Source organism: Nannospalax galili, unplaced genomic scaffold (genome assembly GCF_000622305.1).
Source record: "Nannospalax galili isolate Female #2095 unplaced genomic scaffold, S.galili_v1.0 scaffold1227, whole genome shotgun sequence".
Taxonomy (NCBI): Eukaryota; Metazoa; Chordata; class Mammalia; order Rodentia; family Spalacidae; genus Nannospalax; species Nannospalax galili.
The window spans coordinates 222,944-250,654 of NW_008356461.1; the positions used below are offsets into that span (position 1 = coordinate 222,944).

General features: G+C 48.2%; 1 protein-coding gene across 1 annotated transcript in view; it reads left to right on the top strand.

Moving 5' to 3' along the window:
- Positions 1-27,711, top strand: part of Pudp (pseudouridine 5'-phosphatase) — a 73,416-nt gene that overhangs the window by 22,420 nt on the left and 23,285 nt on the right. Inside the window, exon 2 of the mRNA XM_008854581.3 lies at positions 11,056-11,274. Coding sequence (XP_008852803.1) covers positions 11,056-11,274 — 219 coding nt within the window. The remainder of the gene's footprint in view (positions 1-11,055; positions 11,275-27,711) is intronic.

The following is a 27,711-nucleotide window of genomic DNA, read 5'->3' on the forward strand; positions in this document are numbered from 1 at the left end:
GCGGGTAAAGCACTTGCTGTGCAAACACAAGACACTGAGCTCGGACCCTCAACACCCATGTAAATTCAGCGTAGCTGCTGTGGTCCACCTGTAATCCAGCCAGCACTCACAAGGCAGAGACAGGGAATTGCTGGAGCAAGGTAGGCAGTTCACGTATCTAGATGGGTTCACGTGAGAGGTTTGCCTCAGTGGAGAACACACAAAGCAAACCAGGAAGGCACCTGACATCAACTTCTGGTTTCTACATACACAGACATGCAAACGCACAGATAGATAGATAGATAGATAGATAGATAGATAGATAGATAGATAGATAGATGATAGATAGATGATAGATAGATAGATAGATAGATAGATAGATGATAGATAGATAGATAGATGTTTTTTTTTAAAGATCTTTGTATTCATTGGCAGTGATTGGGGAAAAACAAATTCTTGGGCCAACACCTATTAAATGAAGTCATTGCAAGTGTAAGTGAATTATGCCAAAAGCTCATCAAATTTTACTTTGCAAGTAATCACTTGAGTAAATAACCACTACACATCATATATATGGCTTTTTCTTTACTATTGAAAGCATGATAGCTGAGAGCCTCAGGAAGCAGCACATGAAATCCTTAACTACTTTTGCCTGAGCCCACGAGAGCAAGCTTCTAATTTGAACCACATGTTATTGAGACTTAGTTTCATGGTCCTTACTCATTTGTGTCTTAAATTCCTGAGCACGAGAACATAATGCAGTTTCCATGAAAGTGCGTTGGTAAAAGGTCAGCAGCTCTAGCAAGGAACTGAGCTCATAAGCTGTTGGCCAGAATGGGAGAGGGCTCCCCGCGTCTTAAGAACATGCAGCATTAGCGCCGGCTGAAGAATGGGTCCTTGCACGTGTCTGCATCCCAGGTGGTCACCACTGCCATCTTGTCTGTCCGCATCCTGGTGGGAATTCACGTTTGGTGTCTAGCTTGACTGCATCCCGATGAGTGCCCAAGGTGTTATCACGGCTCCTTTCAAACCATGTTAGTGAGCATTTCTGCTCACTGGAGGATTTTACATCGTAAGAACTCTTCTCTTTTCCATCATCCTGCTTTAGACAGTCTTTAGTGCCCAGTGAGTACCTAGGTAGAGTGGGGGTGCCACAGAGCAGCTGCGTTGCAACAGAGACACCCTGACTCGTTTACACCAAGGGTGAGTCTGATCTGTTCTGAAGTGAGGTGTCCTGATTTCTCTGGGAACTGGGCCCTAACTATCCTCTCTGTGTTTAAGCAGTACGCCCAGCATGGTGTGGGAAAGGAAACGAAGAACTTTGTCTTACCAGGGAAGGGTTTTCCCTCTCTGATCCCTGGTGGCCTAGAACAGCAGACACAACCGTAAGCTAATACTAACTTGTTTGGAACATCAGCTGGCGATAAGGCCACTTCACAGATTCCTGCCATAAGTATTTCACAGCGTACATACACACGTACATACACACGCACACACACACATACACGAGGCCGTTCCGGGTTGGGGAAAAGGAAGGGTCATGAGGAATTAAACCTATATGTTTTAAAAAGGAGCCCAAGACCTAGTAAGAGTGCTTATGTTGTAAGCAAGCTGTTCAGTAATGTCAAAACATAACATTAAGTTTGGTTACATGTTCAGGAAAAATTCCCATTAGTAACAGAAGGCCTCCCTGGAAAACTTATTGCCACACCCAGATAAGACTAGCTTTGTGCAGTCTGTCTGTGCTTCTAATCAATGTCAGGTGGCTCTGTTTACTTGTGTTGCCACACGGTGTTCCCAGTTTATAGAGGTTTGTCCCACAAGAACCTCTGCTCAGTTATTGGAAACTGAGTGGATTTTAATGCAGAGGAAATTTACGTTTTACTGACTTTGCATTCTGGTATACAGGTTTCTTTAACCTAGCAAATAGCAGGACTTGCTTTTTTTTCCAAATTTCTTTTTCATTCATTCGTTCATTTTGTGTGTTGGGCCCTGGTGGGGAGTGTCTCTGTGCCTGGGTGTGCATGTGACTGCGAGCCCGTGGGGGTCAGAGGACAACTCCCGGGAGGCACTTACTTCCCTCCACCATGCTTGGCGCCAAACACACTTGCCCACTGAGCTGTCTCACTGGCCCGTGCCTATTCCTTTACTGCTCAGCATGAATCCAGGCAGACACTCCAAATGGCCACATGTTGATCCTGATACACTTGTTTGACCTTGTTTTCGTGTTGAGGTCAGCACCTTGTGTATAGCCAGGCAGGCTCTCTACTCCTGAGGCCGGCCAGACCCAGAGCAGTGTTACTATACTGACCGTTACGTGGAGTGCTGGGTGCATGCCAGGGAACAGGCCCACAGAACCAGCCTTGCAGCCCAGCAGCTTATGTTTTGTTGTACCTCTTACAGTTATCCGTGGAAGGTGGTTTGGATGCAGACTTACAAAGAAAGCTTAGAAGATATGAGTATGTTTTATTTTCCTGGATTTACATGACCATCATCAGTGTACACACATCTTTACTTCCGCCTCCTGAGAACTCCTTCTGTTTCTGCCAGCCTCTCTGCTTGAAGCTTTGGCATGATGGCAATAGACCACCTTCCTCTGCCAGTTTCCCTGTAATGCGTACTGGCATTCGACAACAGGTGATCCGTGCATGAGGCCGGGTGGGGTGCCCTGAGAATGGGCAGAGGCCCAGAGCCCATTTCTCTGCGGGCAGGGAGCCCACCTGAGGATGACAGTTGTTTAAGTTGTGTTCACGGAGGACTTCCACCTTGACTCTTCTCTCTGTTCTGAGCCGTCACCAAGGGAGTATGCGGAATGTGGAAAGAGCTTACTTGGGAGAGCCCTGAGTGAGGCAAGGAGGGACTTGGAGCTGGGTATCTGGGCACAGTGCCAAGTCTGCCCCCAGCTTAGTGCATGTGTGTGGATCACTAGGTGGCACGGACAGACCAGGGGTCTGCTGGTGAGGTAGAAGAGTTGAACGAGCTGGGCATGCTGGCAGACTCCTCATTGCTGGCCCGCTCCACCACTAGCTTTCCACACGGCACTGTGCATCATGCAGGCAGAGGCCGCGATCTTCAACCTGCACAGCCACCTACTCCGTGGGGCCTCTTTAGCCACCCTGCCACATAGCCACCCAGAGCTGGAGGAGCTTAGCTCCCAAAACTAAAACACAAGGAAATCAGGGCTGCATTTCACAGGGGAGGAGAGGTGGCTCAGTTGTTCAGAGCCCTGGCTGCTCTTACAGAGGACCTACGTTTGGTTCCCAGCACCCACATGGCAGCTCACAGCTGCCCTTTGCTAGGTAAATCGAGTCAAATCGGGTGAAAGCACCAGGACACTGACGAGAGCTCCCGCGGGATAGAGTTTATTATTAGAGAAAATGCAGCGGACAGTCCCCAGATCGGGATGGAGGAGCTGTCAGTTTACAGGCTGTTGGCTGGGGGCTTTTATAGGGGATTGTGGGGGATGTGGAAGGCGACAAAATATTTTTTAAACAAGTTAGGCAGGGGAGAGAGCCCAGGGCTTATCAGGAGAGAACAGCCTCTGTCAAACCACCCCCTTCCATCAGCCAGGATCTGGGTCAGGGGATAGGGGTCTCTACATGTGAAACTTATGGGGGGGATAGCTTGTAGTGAGACAGCTCCTACATCAGTGGGTCTGGGGCACAAGGGCCTATTTATCTTCCAAGATTATCAAAGGGGAAGCAGGCTGAAACAGCTCCAGCAGTAATTGGGTCTTGGCTCAAAGGTGTGAAGAGTCTGTTTATCTTGTGTGCAGATGGTGACCGTGCTCATTAACTCAGTTCCTGTAATTCCAGAGGGCTTGCAAAACCATGAGGCCCTGTTGCATTGGGGAGGGGGTTTGCTATAGATTCGAACCCTGACTCCCTTAAGTCTGGATTCAGGGAATTGGACACCCTCTGCAGGCATTGTAGAACACGGGTGCACATATATACATGCAGGCAGAACACTGATACACATAAAATTAAATAATTTTTTTAAATGAGCCTGCACCTTCAAACAGTGACCTGGAGCGTGAGGTCATGAAACTCCTCCCCACAGCATTTGTAGCCCACGGACGGGAAAACAGACAACACCCTTGCTCGGGACTTGGCCAGTCAGCACACCTCCCCTGGGCCCTCTGAGGACCAAAGTATAGAAACCTGTTTTCCTAGGGGAGTGTCACCTGCAGCCAGCTGCCTGCAGCTGTCGGGCTACATGCCTCCCAGCAGGACTCAGGCGAGCTGAGCCTTGTGCACCACAAGCTTCCCTATGTCAGTCAGCTGCTGAGCTCCCGTGGCCGGCATGTGCCAGAACCTGCTTGTTATTGGAGACAATCATGTGCTTCCGTCTGTGCCAGGCACATGCAGCCGATGACTTCTGGTTTCTTTCCCTCCTGGTCCGCTGTCTCCTGGGATCTGGTTTTCCACTTTTCTTCTCTCCACCCAGTTTAATGAGTCCTTTTATCACCTGGGAAGACACATCATCCATCGTTCAGTCAGGGCTGCTGGGACAGCTGTGTTCCTCAGGCCACACGAAGTGGTGCTCAGTCTGGGAGCTCTTCCTCCTCTGGGGCCACATGTGTGCAGCAGCTCCTACTTAAAACAGCTGTGTGCCCAGGATTCCTGCATCTTGCTACAGGCCACAGGCCTCAGGAACAAGGCTTATCCCTTTTTGCCCTGACTAGCCTTCCCAAACCCCTGTGGCCAGGAGGGTGGTAGGAATCATTAAACAGGTCTGACTGTGTAGAAAGGCCAATAAAAGCCTAAGGCCATCCTCAGGACAGATTGTAACCTTTGCCAGATGTAACAAGTGCTTTCTCCTGACAAGTTCTCTGTAAGACAAAGTTCAACTGTGGGGTGGCTGTGCTGGTGACCAAATTGTGTGGTTTTCAAAATGAACCCTGATGTTCAAATAATACTGGTCATAAAGGAGACATGCTTTCACCAGAGGAATAAACAGGTCAGCAGTCAGCAGAGAAAAAGAGGCCACCAGGCTGGAGTGAACAGAACACACACAGCAAGTACCTGAAGGATACAGGCTTTCCCTCAGAGACCACACATCTAAGTACTAGAAACATCCCCCCACCCCATGATTTCCACTTGAGACATAATAACATACTATAGTATGTTCTATTAAAGTACCTCTGTTTTTATTCCATGATGTATGTTGTTTTGCGTTTTTTATTTATTTCTTTTTCTTTCTTTGCAGACAGGGCCTCCTGTAACTGGGGCAGGTCTGGACCTGGCTGCACAGCTCAGGCTGGCTTTGAAGTTTTATTCTCTTACCTCAGCCTCCTGGGTCCTGGCAGTCCAGGTGGGCTTATGCCAACTTATTCAGCTCAACACTGGTTTGTTACAAAGATACTAGCTGACTTAGTGGGCATGAGAAGATGGAGTCTCAGCCTGTGGGGTTTAAGGAGGCTGCCTGTTACTTTGAATGCTGTTCATGTCTCCTGTGATGCAGCATTTATTGACCTCCATTAACTGAGAATGCCCATTAACTGGAATCATTGTTCCAATTCACTTTAAAAAGATTGGGGCTTATCTAAGACTTGTTTTGTAAGAAATATATTACTGAAACTAGGATTCAGTTTATGCTGTCACTTTAAAAATCATATATATATATATATATATATAAAATCAAATGTGTATAGAGAGCAATTATTATAAATGGCATGATAAAAGTTACATAAATATTCTCCCTCAAAAAAAATATCCAATGAGCAAAGGTGGGAATTGAACTTAAAAAAGTGTGATTCAAGGAACTGACGAGATGCTCAGTGCTAACAGTGCTTGCTGATCTAGCAGAGATCACATGTTTGGTTCCCAGCACCCTCCTGGGTGGCCTACAACTGTCTGTAACTGCAGCTCCAGGAGATCTGATGCTGTCCTCTGTAGCCTTCTTCAGTGGCCCGCTGAACACACACACGTACACGCGGACGGAAGGAGGGAGGGAGGGGGGGTGCTGGGGGTGTATGCATGCACATGCACAGAGAATGTAGACCAGGCTGGCCTTGAACTCACAGAGATCCGCCAGCCTCTGCCTCCCAAGTACTGGGACATTTTTTAATAAATTGGTTGGGCTGGAGGAGTTGTTCAGTGCCTCCGTGGGTGAAGTGCTTACCATGGAATCATGAGGGCTTCCCAGAACCACATAAAAGCTGGGTGAGTATCGTGGCCCCTGCTGTAACCCCAGTGCTTCAGAGGTAGAGGTGGAATTCCTAGAGCAAGCTGGCTAGCAATATTAAGTGAGACCATGGAATCATGAGCTCCAAGCTCAATGATAGACCATGCGTCTGTGTATATGGTGGGACTCAGTGATAGACTCTGCCTCCGTGTATATGGTGGGACTCAGTGATAGACCCTGCCTCCATATATAGGGTGGGGCTCAGTGATAGACCCTGTCTCCATATATAGGGTGGGGCTCAGTGATAGACCCTGCCTCCATATATAGGGTGGGGCTCAGTGATAGACCCTGTCTCCATATAGATGGTGGGAGTAGGCTTGGGAAGACTCCCAGCTTCAAAGTACGGCCTCCATACACATATGCACACACGTGCAAGCACACACAAGCACAGTCACACAGACATTCCACATTCTCACACAAAAAGCAAACAGCATTATTCAGAGAGCCAGCAGTCTGAAAAGACAGTGGATTCCCATCCTGCAGATGTGTTCTGAAGCCATGGGACTGTACAGGGAGGACAAATGAAGGAAGCTTAGTCCTGCCTCCCTGCCCGGAGGCACCTCTCCTCCCTGAGATCTCTGGTGCTGTGGCCTCTCTCTTACCAGGCCTGTCTTTTTTGGAGGTGTGGAATACACCTGGCCCACTGGCTCAGGGCCTTTAAAGGACATCTAAAAGTTAACCGACCACAAACAAACCCTTCCATTGTGTACAGGCTGGCTACTTCCAGCCTGTCAGTGCAGATTCCTTCTTGGAAAGTGACTCAAGTGTGCTCCTAGAAGCATGGTAGAGAGGGGGGCAGGGCCTGGCTTTATGGCACACACACACACACACACAGAACATGCGCAAGCGCACGCAGACACTGTCCCGCAGTCAGATGCTGCCTTCGGCTGTGGGTGAGACTCAGGTGTTTGCAGCATTCAGTTTATCCCCCGGATGCTAATGGCTGCATTGGGTTCCACACTTAAAGGAGGGAGTTCACAGAGCAGTGCAGCGTCTGAGTGAGCAAACCAGTGAATTTATATTCAGAAGCTGCTGAACTCTGACCCGTTACCGACCGTGTGCTCATTAAAAACCTTTAGAAAAATGAGTCTGCCAGTTTAATGCAACGCTCTGTGTGGGGGGTTTTATTATTAGTGCGACTTCAGCAAGCAGTGTACCTGTTTCCACGATCAGCACTCCCTCAGGGCAGGGAGGGGGAACGGGCTTGAGGACCTCTAAAAAGCCACTCAAGGCTTTTAATGACATGGCATTGCATCTCCATGTGACCTATGCAGTTAAACTGTTTTTAAAAATTGCATGTGTTGGTGTGCACGTGGAGGTACAGGTCAACCTCAAATACCCTTGCTTAGGTGCTGACCTCCTTGTTTTTTTGAGGCAGAAGCCTGGAACTCGCCCAATAGGCCCTGCTAGGGGGCCTGGGAACCCTAGACATATGCCAGCCCCGGCCTCACTAGCCCTGGGATTCCAACCTCTTGGCACCATACCTTTTTTTCATGGGTTGTGGGGACTGAACTCAGGTCCTCGTGCTTGCAAAGCAAGCACTTTTGCCAAGGATCTGTCTCTCCAGCTCAATGCACTTGCTCCTTAAACCATGTTCAGATGACTTGTAGTAACTCACCGAATGTCAGTTGTATGTCAGTAAGATGTTGCCCGGCCGGGAGTACTGAGGAATGACAGGAAAGCTGTCTGAACTCGTACAGTATGGTTTCCTTTGTTTTCTTCCAGTCTGTGGTTGCATCCAGCGATGGAACGACGTATGGATTCCTCAGAACGTATATTTCTAGAAATCTCCTGCAAACACAAGCCTCTTAGCCACTGAGCACAGCCCCAGTTCCTCTAGGGACAGGGAGGTGTTCCCTCTACTACCCCGCCAATAATTTAAACCGGAACACCTTGCGTTTTCCCCCTGGGAGGCATGCCTGGCATCAGGCCTGTTGAAAGCCCCAGTCTTCTTGGCCCGAAGGCCTGAGTGGCCTGTTAGTCCTGCTTTGCAGCTGTCTGCCTCTGCCCTGGCTACACAGTTGGTTGCTCAGCTGCAGAGACTGTCCCCGGCGGTACCACACAGATCCCACGCCACTAGGGATGTCCAGCTTCACCCGGGATCTTTCTGTAGGTCCCTTAAAGAACACAGGGGTTTATCTGTCCACAGCACATCAGAAACACAGTTGAGTTTCCTAGTAAAAATAGCACAGGAGCCATTTGCAGAAGCTGAAGGCTCCGTAACAGGTGGGGAAGAACGTTGATTTGAGAACTCCCCAAGGTGGTTTCACGGTTTGGGGTTTTGTTTTGGCTTTTCTGTTTTGTCCTTTCCTTTCAAAACGCAGTGCCTTTAAGTTTGCAGCCATCACCTGCTGTCGTATCATTTGATCTGAGGAATTTAATTCCTTGTTCAGAGCCTTCCTTATTCCAGGGAGGACTGAGGGTGATTTTATCTAAGTTGTGAAGAAAAGTGACTGTCTGTGCTGTCCCCGACAGGTTTCTAATCCTGCAGCTCTGCATGTTTGCAATTAAAAACTCCATGGCACGTTAAGCCTTAAATAAACCCCACTTCCTGGGTCTCAAATGGATGCGGCTGCGTTTCTGCTTCTGTGGCTGTGTGCCCCAGGCTCTGCTGCACCTGCCCCTGCTGGTTTGCTTCACTACAGCATCAGAAGGAAAGTAAGCAGGTGGTGGAGAGGCAGGGACAGCTGTGTGCAGGCCTGCTGTAGCTAACACGGCGGTTCAGCCTTACAACTTCCTAAATGCATGTACAGCAGGGGACCTGTGTGCCTGTAAGTGCGCACAAAGCTGTCGGCCCCTTGGGCTCGGGGCTCCCTGTGTCTCCGTGTTCACTTTCATTCAACATGAACGGGACTTGCAGATCCTGTCGTAGGAGCTTACAGCATCAGAAGCAAAGTAAGCAGGTGGTGGAGAGGCAGGGACAGCAGTGTGCAGGCCTGCTGTAGCTAACACAGCAGTTCAGCCTTACGACTTCCTAAATGCATGTACAGCAGGGGACCTGTGTGCCTGTAAGTGCGCACAAAGCTGTCGGCCCCTTGGGCTCGGGGCTCCCTGTGTCTCCGTGTTCACTTTCATTCAACATGAACGGGACTTGCAGATCCTGTCGTAGGAGCACTCTGCTACTGCGTTTTAACATCTCGATTTGGAATGATAAGAGAAACGGCGGTCAAACTTCCCAGGGCTTTTCAACATCGAGTACAGCTCTGAGCTGTGAGGTTCGTGCCTGTGTCAGGGCTATAGCAAACAGCCAGAGTCGTGGCCTCAGTGAGCCTTCCAGACCAGGTCCTCCTGCCTGTGCGTGGCCCAGGTAACTGTCGCCCACAAGTAGGCATTCCCACTGCCATCTGAGCCTTGTGTCTGCTAGATGCTACTTCTTGTTTGCACAGTGAACACTGGACAGCACGGAATAGAGCACAGGTTTTATTAATGAGCACTACTCATCACCCAGGGCTATTCTGAGAATTTACATCTGTGAGTGGAGTCACTGCCATAGTTATTGGTGTGTACTATGCCCTACATATGCAATATACGTGTGTGTGTGTGTTCAACGCAGTATAAATGTGTATACAGTTGGTACAAACTTGCCCTGCAGTGTACACTGGAGGCTTGGTTCTCAAATCCTTGTGTATATGAAAATCTGAGGATACTCTAGCCCCTTGTATAAAATGACCCATAGCTACTCACATCCTCCCTTAAAGTCTGAATCTTATCTCCATGCTGAGCAGTACGCAGTACTCCACAGACAGCACAGAATAGAGCACAGGTTTTATTAATCAGCACTACTCATCACCAAGGGCTATTCTGAGAAGTTACGTCTGTGAGTGGAGTCACTGCCATAGTTATTGGTGTGTACTATGCCCTACATATGCAATATACGTGTGTGTGTGTTCAACGCAGTATAAATGTGTATACAGTTGGTACAAACTTTGCCCTGCAGTGTACACTGGAGGCTTGGTTCTCAAATCCCTGTGTATATCAAAATCTGAGGATACTCTAGCCCCTTGTATAAAATGACCCATAGCTATTCACATCCTTCCTTAAAGTCTGAATCTTATCTCCATGCTGAGCAGTACGCAGTACTCCACAAAGGGAATGCGATATTGATGGCTGTCGTACTGCACTATTTAATGACAGAGTCAGCACATGCTCAGGGTGCATGGCTATTTCTTCCCGATACTTTCAGGCTGAAGTTGGTTGGACCTCAGCACTCCACAGAGGAGGGGTGACCACGCATACTGTAGTGTCTGTGTTTTAATGTGCTACGTGCTAGTGCTGTGGATAATATAAACTAGTGCTGCTGCTCACCATGTAACGCAGGAAGAAGGAAGCAGGGGGAGGTTACCTTGTGCAGGCTGCTTTCCTGGTGAATGCTGACGTGGCGCCAAATGTGCAGTCAGCCTGACCCCAATTCTCTGACAAGTATAACTACCTGTACATGTGTGGTAGTCTCCTGTGGAGGCAGGACACAAAACCAGCTTCCCATGGGTGGAAATCCCTCCAAGGAGGAGTGGAAATGTCCCTAAAACCAGTGGGCCCGCCCCATCTGTGTGCTGCTCTGCTCAGTGCACCCGAGGGTATGAGGTAGTAACAACCTCAAGAGCAGGTTTGTGCTGCATCTGCGCCAATAGAATAGGGTGACACAGACGTCCTTTCTCTCCTGATGCCTGCCTGCCCAGGCGACAGGTCTGGACACATGTGCCGCAGCCTGCGCAGACACAGTGGAGGCACCTTTTAGTGATGGAAGCCTAGCATCTCCGCTGGCTGCCTTGGGTGTCCTCGAAAGCCTTTAGAATGGGAGCTTCGTGGTGTGTGCTGGTGATGCTGGGATGCAGAATTGGTGTGAGTGTGGTTCGCACACTAACTGCATCTTTCTCACTTTTGTCTCTGCAGATACTGAACGGCTGTATTCAGTAGTATTTCAGGAGATATGTGGTCGCTATGGAAAGGCGTACAGCTGGGATGTCAAGTCCCTGGTGATGGGGAAGAAGGCGTTAGAAGCCGCCCAGATCATAATAGATGTCCTGCAGCTGCCCATGTCCAAAGAGGAGGTGGTGGAGGAGAGCCAGGCAAAGCTGAAGGAGCTGTTTCCCACTGCTATGCTCATGCCAGGTGCGGCTGCCTAGGGTCCTCATCTTCAGGACCACATGTGCGAGTATTAGCGACGTCTGAATCGCATTCCACGTCTTAACATGCTCAGTTATCTCTGTCTTGTGAAGTCTCGGGGTGCTACTGTGGGGAGCGCTAATCTGCATTCTCTAGGGTCCGAAAGCACTGGAGTTGTGTTTATATCAGGATTGTACTATTTTTTTCTGATACTGAGGATGGAGCCTAGGGCCTTGCCCATGCTTGTGCTTGGTAAACAGTACCAGTGAGCTACAAACCCAGCCGTTTCTAAATATTCTATAATGATTGCATTCGTGATGGAATTGCTTCAAAGATCAACTTCAGTAGGTAGCTTTGCCTTTTTCTTTTCAAAATCAGATATAGGATTAATATTTCAGCAACTATTCAGACTTTAACAAGTCGATAAGCAGCTAAATCTCCCCAAAAGACGCTTAATTGAAAGGAAAAAACGTTAAATCTCTTCACTTGTTTTTCCCATGTACGTCCTGGTTTCTTGTTTTTCATCTTTCAGTGCAGGGCTTGTGGAAGCTAAGCAGTGCCCTTCCCCTCAGTGGTAGACACCTCCTGCATGTCTTTACCTGGGCCCTGTTTCCCTTGTCAGGTCCCACGACTTTGTGCCCTGGGGTTAGATGGCTGTGGTCAGTCACAGCTAGCTTGCCTGCTAAATGCTAAATAAGTAAAGTGCACATATATTCTAGACTGCAAGCAAAAAAGAAAAAAAAAATAATAATCACGACACGGTACACTTAGCTACATGCAGGCAATACACGCATACACATAAAATAAAAATAATAAAATATTTTAAGAAATGGACCTAGAATATTCCTCTCCAGTGTTTAAAAATTCTGTCTCTGGAATTCTCACTTCAAGGAAAGAAAAAAAATCACAACAGCACTGATTTTATATTTATATTATGAATTTGTTGGACTTAATCCGAGTCACACAGTTTTGAAGTTCATGTGTTCTTTCTATATTTATTATGCACACCTGTGGTGGTTTGAATGCAAATGTCCTCAGTAGGTTCCAAGCATTTGGACATTTTGTCCCCCAGGTGGTCGTGCTGTTTGGGGAACTTTTAGGAGGTACAGTCTTGCTGGAGGAAGCACACCGTGGGGGTGGGCTTTGAAACTTCTTAAACCTTGCCAGAATTCCAGTGTCTCTCTGCTTCCTATGTCTGCTTGAAGATGTGACTTTCTGCTCTGCCCACCTCCTTCTACCATGCCGCCCCTGCCCTTGTGGACCCTTGTCCCTGGAATAAGCTCAGATGCTTCCCTCTGTAAGTTCTCTTGGTTGTGGTGTTTATCTCAGCAGCAGCAAAGACAACGAATCAGAAGTTGGCACCAAGGAGCGGGCCATTGCTGAGAAGAACCTGACCGTGGGGATTTTTGGAAGATTTGGGAAGTGTGAACTAGAAAAGTGGTTGAATGCTGTAAGCAGAGCTGAATGGGCTCCTCTAGTAGGTGCCTGGAAGGAAGTAGGTGCTGACAGCAAACTGGTTCCGGAGGGAAATAAGGACTTCAGCAACAACTGGGATGTTTTGGCAAAGCACCTGGCTGTAGTCTCCCACCAACCCAAGATGTTGCCTACGTCTAAGTTAAAAACGAACAGATTTCTTTGGCAGAAGAAAGTTGAAGACAACGTGACATAGAATTGGTGGTGTGGCTCTTGATGGTGGATATTATGCAGATCTGCAGCAAAAAAGGCTGAATGGGGCAGAAAGAAATTTGAAGCATGGGATTTGTATTGAGAAAGAGTGCTAGGAAGCTAAACGTTGGAGCCAGAATGTTGAAGGACAGGCTGTCTTTGATAGAAAAGCTTCTAAGGGGGATGAAGCAGGCCAGGTCCATCCCAGGTGGGGACGGGCATGTGGCAGTGTCATTAAGTTGGTGCAGGCTCTGGAGACATGAAAGGTGCTGTAGTGAAGGGTTCCCTCATTCTTCCTCCATATTTCAGAGAGCCACCCAAACCAGGCAGTGTGCAGTAGTGGCATGACTGCTGAAAGCAGGCGTGACAGGCCATTCCCTGAAGCCGTGACGGGGAAGCTGATTGGCAGTGGAGACCTCACGGTGCTATTGCTGGGACACATCTGTCAAGGAGAGCTGCATACAGGGAGTGGTTCCAGCCCAAGGGAGGATGGGTGTTGCGTGGAGCAAAGCGTGAGGGGCCGAGCCAGCTCAGCCCTTTGGAACTAAATTCCCAGGCGTTGTTCACGGAGCTGCTGGATTTGGTGTTTGCCCTCCTGGGCTTTGGTCTTATTTTGCTGCAGTGTTTCCTCACTGTGCCCACATTCCTCCCTTCTGGAATGGGAACACATACTTGGTTCCGTTGTATGTGAGAAAGATGCAATTTGTCTTTTGTTTTACAGGAGCTTATAGTTAAGAGATTGCCTTGAGTCTCCGAAGAGACTAAGGACTCTGGTCTTCTTATAAACACTGGCGTCTTTTGAAGGTGGACTAAATGCATGTTGCATTTTATATGGTCATGAGCCTGTGGTGGCCAGGGAGTGCTTCATTGTTGTTGATCTTGTCTGTTTTGTTTTGTTTGTTTTTTGACACAGGGTCTCCTCATAACCCTTGCTGGCCGGGAGTTCCCTATGTAGACCAGGCTGGCCTCTCTGTCTCAGAGATCCCCCTGCTTCTGCCTCCCAAGTGCTGGGGGCCAAAGCTCAGCGACACCGTGCCCAGCTGAGACGTGGCTCATTTTTACATTCCGTTTATATGTTCTATGCTGAAAGGTGCGACAATATTGTTTTCCTTGTGAGTATCTCATTATTCCAGTACCAGATCACTTGTTGAAGAGATTTACTTTTCCTATGTGAAGTAATCCTGGCTCTAAGGTAGATGATGCTTTGACCGTACCTGATACGGGTGATTTGGGGGCTGTGATACTTCATTCTTCTGTATGCCACTACCAACCTGCTTTGATCACTGTGCCTTTGTAAAATGTGGAGGGATCAGGAAGTGTGGCACTTCTGACTTTGCGCTTCTCTTCCAAGCTTCTTAAGAGTATTACGCCTCATGTGAGATGCCTTGTAAATTTTAGGATGGATCGCTGTTTCTGCCAAAGGTCACGTTAGGATTTTGACAAGGATTGCATTAATTCTTGAAGTGTGTTTTCATGTTATAAACATCCTAACACCGTTCAGATTTGCAGTGCATGAACAGATGTCTTTCCATGGGTTTCTGTCTCCTTAAATTTCGTTCAGCAGTCACTTTGATTTCTGTGTGTAGTCTTTCCATAAGTTTATTCCTCAGTGTGTTACACTTCTCAATGCCATTTTGACTAGAGGTTTTGTTTTTATGTATTCGAGTGTTTTATCTTCATGTGTATACATGCAATGTGTGTGTGCAGTGCCTGTGAAGCCCAGAGGAGGGTGTCAGATTCCCTGGAACTGGAGTTACAGGTGGTTCTTAAATGCCCTTTGGGTGCTGGGAATCAAATCTGGGTCCTCTGCAAAAGCAGCAGTGACCTTAAGTCATGAACAATCTCTCCAGCTCCAATTAGGTTTATTATTATTATTATTATTATTATTATTGCCTTTATTGGACTCTTCATTGTTAATCTACAGATATGAAACCTATTTTATTTCTGTATTGATTTACTAAATGGCATAATGTGTGTGTGATCTTCTGCACAGAAGATCATGTTATCTGTGAGGAGACATCATTCCATTTTACTTCTGTTTTCCATTGGGGTCTCTTTCTTTCTCTTGCCTAATTGCTTTGACTAGGACACACACACACACACACACACACACACACACACACAGAGTATTAGTTACTTTTCTGATGCTGTGTGAAAAGACCATGACCAAGGCAACTTATAGTAGAAGAAGGACTTTCTTTGGGCTTAGAGCTCCAGAGGGAGAGTCCATCACAGCAGGGAGGCATTGTGGCAGAGGGGACGAGGGGACCGGAGCAGAAAGCTCCTGCGTTCAAAGCAGAGACAAAACTCAAAACGGGGCAAGGCTGTGACCTCTTGAATTCCATCTGCAGTGATACGCTTCCTCCAACAAGACCACACCTCCCGAAGTTTCCACGATCGCCCGCAGACAGCACGGACACCAAGAGGCCAAATGTTCAGATACCCGAGCCTGTGGGGACCATCCTCATTCAGAGCACCACACACGTGTTAGCATATGGGAACATCATACCCTCTTCCCGGCTGAGGTGAAGAGCTCTTAATCTTCCTTCACGGAGTGACTTCAACTCTGTTGTCTGTCTACATTTCTCTATTATGTTGAGCTGGTTGGTCTCTGTCTATTCTGGGCTAAGTCTTTTCATCCTGAAAGAGAGTTGAATTTTTTCAAATGCCTCTTCTGCATCATTGACATAATCCTCTGGGTTTTGCCGCTCATCGTGTTCTGTCCTGGGCGTCGCTGAGCTTCAGTTCACGAGCACATGGCACTCCACCAGACTGGATGCCTCTCTCCATTTGATGGGAGGATTTGACTGCGGTGTCTCAGTGTTCGCTGGAGGGTGCCGGGCTGTGCTCTTCTTCAGGGTTTGAAGTCTCTGAATTCTTCAGTGATGCCGTCTGGCCGTCACCTTTTCTTGCTACAGGGTTTGTCGTTGTTTCTTTATTAACGGGTTTACTGAAACTTTCCGCGTTCTCCGGATTCAGTCTTGGTAGGTTATGTGCTTGTAGGACTGTCTGCCCATCTTCAAGGGTCTGTCCCCCGCCGTTCTCCCCAGAGCTGCTTTTGGTAGTGGTGTTTGTTCATTGTCCTGCCTCCAGTCCTCCCGGAGCTCAGGCTTTCTTTGGCACTTACCTTTGACCTAGAGTCTATTGTCTGCCTTGGCACACAAGGCACCCTATTGTTCTAGGGGTCAGGGTGTGGTTTCCCTTTCCAGTTCACACAGGCCTTCGGACCAGTTTTCCTCCCACAGCTGTCCTAGATTCTAAGTTGTATTTGAGACGGGTTTTGCTCTTGTTTTAAAACCGTGTACTGCTGTGAGCTAACTTAGTGGGACCACTAATGCTTCGTGTCCTGTCAGGACAGTACCCTCCTTTCTCTGCCCCAAGAACCAGGTGGGGGAGGAAGATGTGCTGCCTGGCTGACTAGAGGAAATTATGGAAGACGTTCCTTCATTCTTGAGCTGCCCTTTCAGGCATAGAGTAGCTTGCAGAGCTTACCTGGGTGGACCTCTGTGCTTCAGCTTCTGCCTGTGACCTCTTCCAGGTGACAGGGTTAAAGTTGCTATTCAATCCTGTTGTCATCATCTGTGAACCTTATTTTTAGCATGATCTTGTTTTTAGCACGAGACATGTATATGTGTGCTTATTTTAAATTTTCCTAGTATCCCACTGCGGAAACAGTACTTAGGAATGGTGAGAAAAGTTGGGCTGTGAAAACATGACATCATCGCCCACACCTCATATAATGAGCTCTCCTTTGGCAACACTGTGAGGAAAACACACTGAGGACCTGCGGAGACCTGGACAGGAGAAACTTCCAATCCGGCTGGGATATCGGGTCATACACGGGTAGAGGTGAGAGCATGCCACCTGACATCCTGCAGAGGTTCAAGGCGCCAGGGTGACTGAATGGGCGTTTAACCTAAAGGGCGAAGCACACAGTAAGAGGTAGAGGGTGGAAAAAGCCTCTGTTCAAGCCTTATGACCCAGAAACCCATCCTCCTTAGGGCTTTGAAGTACCACTCACAAAAATGAGAGGCAGGAAGTAGTTGAAGCATCTCTTACTAGGGACACAGGACAGGGCCTCGTGTCCTGCCTTCTGCGTCTGTCCCTCTCCTCTTCATCGGAGCCCTCCCTGGAGTCCACTGCAGAGCAGCCTCCTGCTCTCGTTCTTTCTTGTTGGCGTCCGGAGCGAGTTCTTGACCCACCTCTCTGGTCTGGCTTTTCATTTCACTCCCTGTCTGCTCCCATTCTTAGTGCGAGATCATATGCATAACATCCTCTGCACCCAAAAGCGTAACTCTCGTCTCCAAAGGACAGATGAGATCCTTTATTCTGGAGGGAAATAGGAGTGACGGGGCCCAGGAACACAGATTCAGGTTACCATAAAATCCAGGTTCCAGATGGTAAGAGTTTCATGAAGTTGCTACAGTAACAGCACAAAGAAAAGCCGTAAATCAAGATAGTTTTCAAATACATTTGATGGAAACAGTCCCTAGATGGTTTCCACAAAAGAGAAATCTCAGCCTTGGGCTCAGATGCTGTCTGATGACTCAGCCTTTTGGTTGGTGGAAGTGTTTCTTAAGTTAGTACCTTCTGATAGTAGGAACAGAAACAGAGGTGGACCTCAGTGGCTATTTAGGGGTAGACTGGGAACCTTTCCCTCACAGTTTTTTTTAAAATTCTTTTTTTTTTTTCCTAACTTCTATTTTGTATGTATGAGTGGTTTTGCCTGCATGCATGTAAGTGTACCTATGACCTGCAAAGCTTGTGGAGGCCAGAAGAGAGGGTCAGATCCCCTGGAATTGGACTTATGGATGGTTGTTAGCTGCCATATGGATGCTGGGAGTCAAACCCAGTCCTCTGGAAGTGCAGCCAGTGCCGCTGTTCTTGATCGCTGACCCATCTCTCAAGCCCCTTGTTCTTTTCTCTTGGGTTTTTTTCTTTATTTTTTTCTTTTGAGACAAGGTCTCACTGTAACTGTGGCCTACCTGGAACTTGCCATGCAGACAAGACTGGCTTCAAACTCAGAGTTCTGCCTGCCTCCTGAGTACTGAGATCAGGCACAGCTGACTTCTTTTCTTCCTGAAGGAATCTTATAGCAGTGTATTGTATCCTGTACAAGTCACCATGAGGTCATTAGAAAAGACTAGAGGAGATAATGTTACTAATTCAAAATCCTTTGTAGTCTCAGGTTTTTGAAGCCAGATCTGTGTTCCAGAGAGGTGCTTATGTGTCAAGGAGGGGAAACAGGCAGGTGATTAAGTTGAGGGTGTGTCTTAGCCCGATTATGATGCAGTGGGTATGTCTGCCTGAACCTGTGAGCAAGGCAGGCCACACTTCTGTTTAGGAGGGTAGGGGACATGGCCTGTCCTGATTGTGATGCAGGGGCATGTCTGCCTGGACCAGTCACCAAGGAAAGCAGCCCCATGATCATTCTTAGGGTGTGGCTTGCCTTTAACTGATCTGCCCAACAAGGAGAAAGGGTCCAGGAGAGAGAAGGGATGTGAAGGTGCACACAGTCCAGCCAGCCACACAGTCCCGTGAGCTGTGATGGTGTGGGGAGTCTCTTCATGGAAACACAGGCAAAGAAAGTCCTCCGAGTCAAATCCTTGTGTGTTCAAAGTTCTGAATGCATTCACTGTGTGTCTTAATGTCAGCCATGTACGAAGTCGTGTTCAGAAAACAGACCACCTCCTCATTGATGGTACAGAATTCAGAAAAGCAAATACACGTGGCTCATCTCCTGTGAGTTTTCTGGGTATTTTGTCAATTGGAGTGTGGGGCTGGGAAGATGGCTCAGTTGGCGAAGTGCTTACCTTGCAAGCCTGAGGACCTCAGGTCAATTCCCAGCATCCACTGAAAATGCTGGCCATCGTGCTACAGACTTGTAATCCCACTGCTGGGGAGCTGGATACAGGTGGGTCCCTGCAGCTCATTGGACACCCTGCCTAAGCCTCTTGGTGAACCCCAGAAAGAGATCTTGTGCCAAAATCAAGATGTACAGTGCCTGACACATGATCCTTAAGATTGATCTCTGACCTCCACACATATGTGTGCACATCCAGGCACATAGGTACATAACTAAAACTCTTTTACGACTTGAAATCTATACGACATGAGTTTACAAAACTCTGTCACTGGGATCTCAGAAACCCTATTCAAAATATATCCCATGGAGGATGTTGGTTACCTCCTTATATTTTGTTTTTGTGGAGTTTTTTTGTTTTTTCTGAGACAGGGTCTCCCTGTAGCCACAGCTGGCCTGGAAGTCACTATATAGACAAAGCTACCTTTGAACTGAGATCTGCCTGCCTCCGCCTCTCTCAGCAGTGAGATTAAAGGCGTGTCTCACCACACCCAGCTACCTCCTTACATACTGAGTTTGCCTCCTCAGTAAGGCCGGGAGATCTGCCTGCCTCCGCCTCTCTCAGCAGTGAGATCAAAGGCGTGTATCACCACACCCAGCTACCTCCTTACATACTGAGTTTGCCTCCTCAGTAAGGCATTCTTTGGGATGGATGGAATAATTTCCATGAAGTGCTGTAGGTTGAGTGTACCAGGAAATGCACATTCTGAAAATCAGCAGTCTGAGGATGTTGGGAGGCGGCACCTTTATAAGATGATTGGATGCTGAGCTTACATATGTGCATGAGTCTAGGGCTCTTGCCCAGGGCTTGGAGGAGCATGTTCATGGTCTTTCCTTTCCTCCACAGTTGGCGTGATCAGTTCAGAGGACACATGCGCAGGATAGTGTGTTGACGCACTTCTTACAGAACAACCAGCCATCACATTGATCTTGAACCTCACGTGTCCTCCTGCCTGAAGTCAGCTCGGCTTCCTCAGTGTGGAGCGTCTCCCTGAGTCCTGCGGCCATGCCTCCGTGCTGGTGCTGGGCACATGCGTACAGAAGTACCCATGTTTCATGGAACGCCACAGCTAACCTGGTTCCACAAGGGCCAAACCAGCTGTCCAGATGGATTCACAGGACAGGGCCTCACAAACTGAGTTAAATGGCCAGACAGTGGAGGGTCCCCCAACCGTCAAGCAGGTGAGGACATTTTAATAGGATTTTCAGTGTCCTGTGACTCGGGAAGGCCCAGCATCACTGCAGGATGCTTGGGCTGGTTCATGCCTGGAGCAGTGGCGGGTCGTGGAATATGGCTTCTGCTGACTCAACCTCATTCTTGGGCTTTGTGCAGCTTCTGGGGGGTCACTGAGCTGCGTTGCTTTTGTGTCGCCTTAGGGAGGAACTGTGCGTCACTGCAGGATGCTTGGGCTGGTTCGTGCCTGGAGCAGTGGCGGGTCGCATAATCTTCTGCTGACTCAACCTCATTCTTGGGCTTTGTGCAGCTTCTGGGGGGGTCACTGAGCTGCGTTGCTTTTGTGTCGCCTTAGGGAGGAACTGTGCACACCAGCATGATGTGTGTGTGCGTGCATGCATGTGTGTGTGTGTGTGCACACACGCATGGGTGCACGTGTGTGTGTGTGTGTGTGTGTGTGTGTGTGTGTATGTGGAGAACAGAGGTCAAACTTGCTGCCGTTCCTCAGGTACTGTCTGACTAGTCTTCTGAGACCTGATGTCTCATGTGTGTGTGTGTGTGTGTGTGTACGCATGGGTGCATGTGTGTGTGTGTATATGTGCAGAACAGAGGTCAAACTTGGCTGCCGTTCCTCAGGTACTGTCTGACTAGTCTTCTGAGACCTGATGTCTCACTCGTTGTCCTGCCATTTGACGAGGCTGGCCACACTGTGAGCCTCAGGCGTCCGATGCCTCTGTCAGAAGCAATGCCCTTTTTCTGGCTTAAGCATTCCTTCCTTCAAAGGCTGTTCGCCGCCTCATTTGTTGGCTTGTGAGGACGCTGCGTCAGAGACATGAAATGTCTCTAGTGAAGACTTTCTGGACTAAGGAGACACTTTCAGGACTTGACTTCCAGTGATCCTACATACTGAATAACTAACTCGAGGAGGCCAAAGCCTCACATTTAGGGTTAAGATCGCTTGAATTAGGTTCTGTGGAGTTCTAAGTACTTGGAGTGTGATGGGAAAAAGTTTGTGGCGGCTGTTGTCACAGTATCTGCAGTAACCCTGGAAATTTCCTCAGAATACTGTCATGACCTTGCTGCGTGTGCCTGTGATCCCACCACTCCACGGGCGGAGGCAGAAGGGTCCCGAGTGGGAGGCGGGCCCTCGGCTCCCTACGGAGACCCTGTCTCAAAGATGGAGGGAGGGATCACTGGAAACTAATCCTGTTTTAATGTTGTGTTTTCCAAAGAGAGTAACTTTTAAAAAGACAAAAAAAAAAGAAAAGGTTTCAGAATGCCTGCCAGGTACACAATTATTTGTATCTTACTGCTGAGTACTTTAGTCAGAAGGAGTCCACTTTTGATGTGGATTATTTTAAAGGAGCATACCTTTTGTTTTTCATTCCCTTGTTTTTTTTATAGCTTTTTGTGCGTGTGTGGGTGGATAAGTGAGTGGCAGGGTGTTTTTTGCTGTTGTTTGTGTGTGTGTGTGTCCATGTGTAGGCTAGAGGGTAACCTCAAGAGTCATTCCTCAAGAGCCATCCACCTTCCTTGTTGAGACAGGGTCTGTTACTGGCCTGGAGCTCATTGATTAGGCCAGGGTTTGGGACCTGCAAGATCCAGGGATCCGCCTGTCTCTGCTTCCTGGAGCCAGGATTAGAATTACAGCATACGCAGACAGCTTGTTATGTGGAATCTGAGCATGAGCTTGCTCTCCTCAGGCTTGCAGGGTGAGTACTGTAAGCACTGAGCCAGCACCTCAGACCTTCCCCATGTCTTTCTGTTATTTGTGGATGGATGCTCCTGGCTCTGTGAGGTCGACAGGGTTGCCTCAGGTCTGGTAAGAGATGCTCAGTGCAGTTCCAAAAGCCTAGAGGGTGTGACTGTCATCGTGCAGCTGCTCTTCCGGAGAACATCAGACCTGAAGTTCTGCAGTCTTTCGGTCAGATGCCTCCCTTTACGTATGTTTTTGTGATGCTGTGTTAGTTGTGTAGGTAGGTAAATTTACATTGGGCTTCTGTTCACAGGGCAGAAACAGTCTTAGGGAAATTCACTGAGCTACCCAATTTCCTGATTTATGCATTCCTCTCTGGCTAAATATTAAACTGTTAAAACTGGTCTTTTGTACATGGATTTTCTAGTGGCAAACCTTGATCAGCAACATTAGAAGTGACTCAAAGCTGGGCCTGGTGGCACACGCCTTTTGTCCCAGTACTTGGGAGTTAGAGGCAGGTGGATCTCTGTGAGTTCAAGGACAGCCTGGTCACAGAGTGAGTTCCGGGACAGCAGGGGCTACAGGGACACCTTGTCTCAAAAAGACCGAAAAAAAAAAGTGACTCGAACCACAAAGTCAGTACTTAAAACAGTTGTCCAGTAAATACAGAAAGGAAAAAAAGAAATTCCATTCCCATGGTTGTCAAAGTTTGTTAATTGTTGGTCAGATTCTTCCACTGTTAAGACAGCAAAAAACAGAAAAATAAAAAGTCCTGCTCAAAGATGCTTTGAGTCTGGAGGTTTTGGTAGTCCCTGGTAAAGTCGAGGAGACCTGAGTTTCACCAAAACATTGCTATCCAGTCCTTTGTTCTCTATTGATTTTGCTTCTGTCCACTGTGGGCCATTGAAGAGAGACGTGGATCAGTCCCCAGGAAGAATGCAGGTCTTGTGGCTGGGACTGGGGCTCAGTTGGTAGAGTGCTTGCCTAGCTTGCACAAAGCCATGGGATCCATCCCCAGCAGGGCAGAAGCCAGGCTTAGTGGTACACACCTGTAATCCCAGCTCCTGGGAAGACGGAGGCATGAGGATCCGAAGTTCAAGACCCCTGTATGTTCCACAAGAAGTTCCATGCTAGCTTGGGCTAGTGACCATACAGTCTTTGTAATGTAATTCCCAAAGTTGCTTTGCAGTTGTTTTCTCTGTCGTTTGAACGTAGTGATGTGCCCCTCCTGTGAGGTGGACAGGAGGACAGAGGTTCCTTGCTTGTGGAAGGAAAGGTCACAGGTACTGAAACTGTTTCTCGGGGGAGACATCTCCAGTGAACAGGGAACTGGAGCATAGTGTCCTTTGGACTCAACTTCAAAATAGAAAGACTTGGGCAAGTTTGTCTCGTGGTGATTCCGTGGTTTATAAAGTACTGTGTACATGGTGAACAAAATGAATGTCCCTGATGAACTTCTGATGCATTGCACTGGGATTCAACGTTAGACACGAGTGAACGGTAACTGGTCTGTAGCTGATGCTTTGCCGTGACATATTGTATAATGTAAATGTGTTTGTAGTACGTGGACTTTAAATTTTCAACATGATTTCCGTAATTTGCTGTCATTTTCTCCCAGTAGTTTGAGCACCCTTAAAGAATGCTTAAATGGATGAACCAAAACAGTTTTAGGGGATTTTTAGATAAACTTTCTAGAACAGTCCATGTGTAACAAGGTTGCTGTCCTTGTCTTCTCTGTGTGTGACTTCACAGTCCCTCAGCTCTGCCATTTTAGCAGAATACGCGTGCACCGCATACCTGGTGGGTGTGTCTGTCGTGCCTTGTGGAAGCGGAATCCTGTACCGTTTCCACATCACGAAACACTCTTCTGTTACACAGGGTGTTAAGGTTCAGATAGCCCCGCCTCCTCACCAGCAGGGTCTCAGGGACCTCACAAGCACCTGAGAAAAGGGAACCGAGTTAATAAGCACCCTGGTCTTTGAAGTCCAGAGAAGCAGACTTTTTGCCACTGTTTGGCCAATGCAGCAGGCAGGCTTCCCCTTTGATCTCTAAAGATGGCAGGTTTTAACAGTCCCGCTCTCTCGCCCCCCCCCAGAAGCCTCCCCCTATAAAAGACCCCAGCTCACGACCCAGGGCAGACATTTTCCCTACCCAGAAGGGAATCTGTCCCATGTGTTCATTATAAACTCTATTCCATTGGACTTTTATCTGTGTCCTGGTGCTTTCTCCCAATCAACCCAATTCATCCATTGCCTACTTTACCTATCACAGGGTGGCATGCACCTGTTGTTGCAGCTACTGGGTGAAACAGGAGGACTGCTTAGGTCAGCCTGGGCAACCCTGTCTGTAAACGCTTAGGTCAGCCTGGGCAACCCTGTCTCTAAAGGAAAGGTTGTCTTGGTTCGATCCTTTTTTTTTTTTTTAAGACAAGGATTCATTTTATAGTCCTTGGACTGGCAGTGATCCCTCTGCCTCAGCATCTTCCATGATACAATTGCAGGCTTGTGTTACACCGTGCCTGGCTTGAAACAGTTTGTTTTTGTCGGTGATACTAGGGATTAAACTGAGGGCCTTGTGCACACAGGCAAGTGCTGTTCCACTGAGCATATTGTGTCTTTCCATTTAAATGCAAGTGAGGAGATCAGGTTGTCCTCTCCACAAGGACAGTATGAAATAAATGCTAACATGCTTGCCCCCCCCAGTCCTTTCATGTTCCCGCTGAACAAAAAACAAGGTAGCGATTGTGTTTATTGCCCAATGAGAGACTTAACTCCTCCTGTGATGAAACATGGGGTGGGGGGGGGACTGTGCAGATAAATTCTGAGCAGCAGTAAGCCCTAGACCTGGGCTGTCAGACCATTCTGTGTCCTCTCCCTCTCCCGTCATGTTTTTGGTGGTAGCCCAGTGTGGTCACCTCAGTCTCCATCTCCCAACCCTGCTGTCTCTGTCTAGGTTCCCTCTGAACCTCATGTGGCGTGGACTTGTCTCTGGGTCCACGCAGCCCATTGTCAGAATGTCTAGAAATTTCTGTTGATCTTATTGAGGTTCTCATCCTCCTGGTTCCTAATCCCAAGAGTTGGGGTCAGGGCTAGACACCAGTTGCCTCCTTTAGGAAGTGGTGGGGATGGAATCAGGGCTTCCCACACGTAAGCAGAGCCCCTACCGACTGAGCTCACATCTCCAGATCCTCGCTCTTGTTCAGTCCCCTTGACCACTACACCAGTCACAGAATAGAGTTGGTCAGTTTCCTAAATTTTTTAGAAGCAGCTGTGGTCCCCAGTATGAGCTTGATGTACACTAGTACTGGAGATTGGAGCAAGACCCAGGGCCAGCTCTGTCACAAGCAGCACCTTTGAAAGCAGCACACAATTTGTTTGGAATGCCTGGAGAAAGGGAAGAGGCGCGTTGCCAGAATCAATGATGGCTGACATAGACGTCTGTTCCCCCAGTGGGAAACTAGCTGAAAAAATCAATGGCCCAAGGCCTGCCTGAGAATTCAGTCTGTAAGAAATGCCCACTCCGTAATGGTGGTACCGTAACTCCCCTGCAGAGCAGCCAGCAAGCAAGCCATAGTGTTTTTATAAGATACTTCCATTTCAATCGATAAATGCTAAAACTTAAAAAAAAAAAAAGCATCTGTGTGTCATCCACATTGACTAAATAATGTATTTGTTTTAAATTTACGGTTATTGTTCTTAAAACTTGGACCTGTGAATTATGACTGCTACGTGTGTATGTGATTGAGGCTTTGTTTTGAATATGTTCTATGGTGAATAGTAAACAAAGCCCGACACTGTAGTGGTCAACACAGGTTTCCATTCATAACTTACTGTAGTGGGGAGTGGGCGGAGAGCCCAGCATGACCCGACCTTCAGCATGTGTGCACAGCTGTGGACGGTGGCCCGGTGGCCCGGCTGTTAAAGGGACATCAGAAGAGAGGAGGGAGGGGAACAAGCCCGGTAGAATCAAGGAAGCGAAACTCGGTGGAAAGCAGAAAAGCTGTCTGGGTTTGATGAAAGTGTTTATGGAAGCTGGTTTCTCCCAGGAAGCAGGTGACAGAGCTTCATGTGTCCGAGCACCCAGGATTGCCTTTTGGCCGCTTGGCACTCGCTGAGATGGGCATTTCTAGGATGTCACCTTAAATCTGGCTGCACTTGGTGAGCAGAGCTGCTGCCTTCACAGTGGTTGGGGAAGAGAGAAGAAGAGGGGACCCGGTTCTCACTGTCCCTTCGGAGGACACTGCCCCCCACTAGATCCTACTTCCTGAAATTTCCACCACCTCCCAGTAGACACGCCTAGGCCCAAGGCCTCAGCACACACACCTTTGGTCCACTCAGCTGATGTAAGCATACATGTAGCACCTCTTGCGAGCTGTGACCGCCTTTGTTTCTCCTGGTGATCACTGTGCATCCTCATGGTGATCACTGCACTCTCCTGGTTCACACCTTTGGTCCACTCAGCTGATGTAAGCATACATGTAGCACCTCTTGCCAGCTGTGACCGCCTTTGTTTCTCCTGGTGATCACTGTGCATCCTCATGGTCATCACTGCACTCTCCTGGTGATCACTGTGCATCCTCATGGTCATCACTGCACTCTCCTGGTGATCACTGTGCATCCTCATGGTGATCACTGCACTCTCCTGGTGATCACTGTGCATCCTCATGGTCATCACTGCACTCTCCTGGTGATCACTGTGCATCCTCATGGTGATCACTGCACTTCTACAGAACTGCTTTAACTTCAGTGTATTTTAATGTAAATTAATATGTCACCCAGTTTTGTTAGGTGAGGACCTAGCATAGTGTCACAAGCCTGATCCCAGCACTCAGGAGGAAGACGCCAGAGCATCCAGATCTTGAGTATGAGGTCAACATATTCTCATGGTCATCACTGCACTTCTACAGAACTGCTTTAACTTCAGTGTATTTTAATGTAAATTAATATGTCACCCAGTTTTGTTAGGTGAGGACCTAGCATAGTGTCACAAGCCTGATCCCAGCACTCAGGAGGAAGAGGCCAGAGCATCCAGATCTTGAGTATGAGGTCAACATATTAGTATTGTGTCTCAAAACTAAACCAAAGTAAGTGTGTGTGAAATCTAAAGGAGGTAAGCTAAATTCCATGCCATGGACTCTCTAAAGAGCTGATATACATCATTTATTGTTTTTTGAACTGTTTTATCTTTGTGGTGTGTGTGTGGTGTGTGTGTGCGCACATGCGCACGCGCACACATGCACACCCCCCGCGTGGATGTGGAGGTCAGCGGACAGCTTGACGGAGTCGGTTCTCCCTTTCCAGCATTTGGGTTCTAGGAATTAAACTTGGGTCACAGGCTTGGCAGTATGTGCCCTCACCCGCCCAGCCAGCCAGCAAGAGCCGTTTCACCAGCCTTCAAGTTCATTTCCTTTTTATTGAAAATTAATTGACATCTGGCCTCGTTTGCTTCTCTGTCCCTATGATAAATCAGTGACCGAGACCAGCTCGGGGAGGGTGGGTTTATTCGGTTGCAGGTGACAGTCCATCATCAAGGGAGGCCAGAGCAGGAACCTGGAGGCAGGAGGTGAAGCAGAGGCCACAGAAACAGCACTGCTTTCTGGCTTACTTCCTCAACTTGCTCGGTTGCCTTTCTTATACAGCCCACATCCACACCTGCTCAGGCATGACAACCGCCCACATCACCCACAGTGGGCTGGGCCCTCCTCCATCAACTAATAGTCAAGAAAACGCTGCAGAGTTCTGGCCACAGGCCAACCTGATGGAGGAGATGCCTCCACTGAGGCGGCTTCTTCCCAGGGGAGCCTGGTCTGTGTCAGGCAGGAGCAGCACAGCATCCGTCTCTGCAGCCTGGCTCCCTGCTAGAACCACCTAAGCTTTCCTCTCTGTGACTCGCTTCGCCCTTCCCTTGCCCTCCATCTGTGCCTCCTTCTGCCCCTGGCACCTGTCTATCCACTCGGACCCAACTCCAATTTGTTGTAAGATTAGCCAAGTGACACGTAGGGTTCGGAGACAGTGACCAAGCGCTTGTCTGTACCTTTTGGAAGCC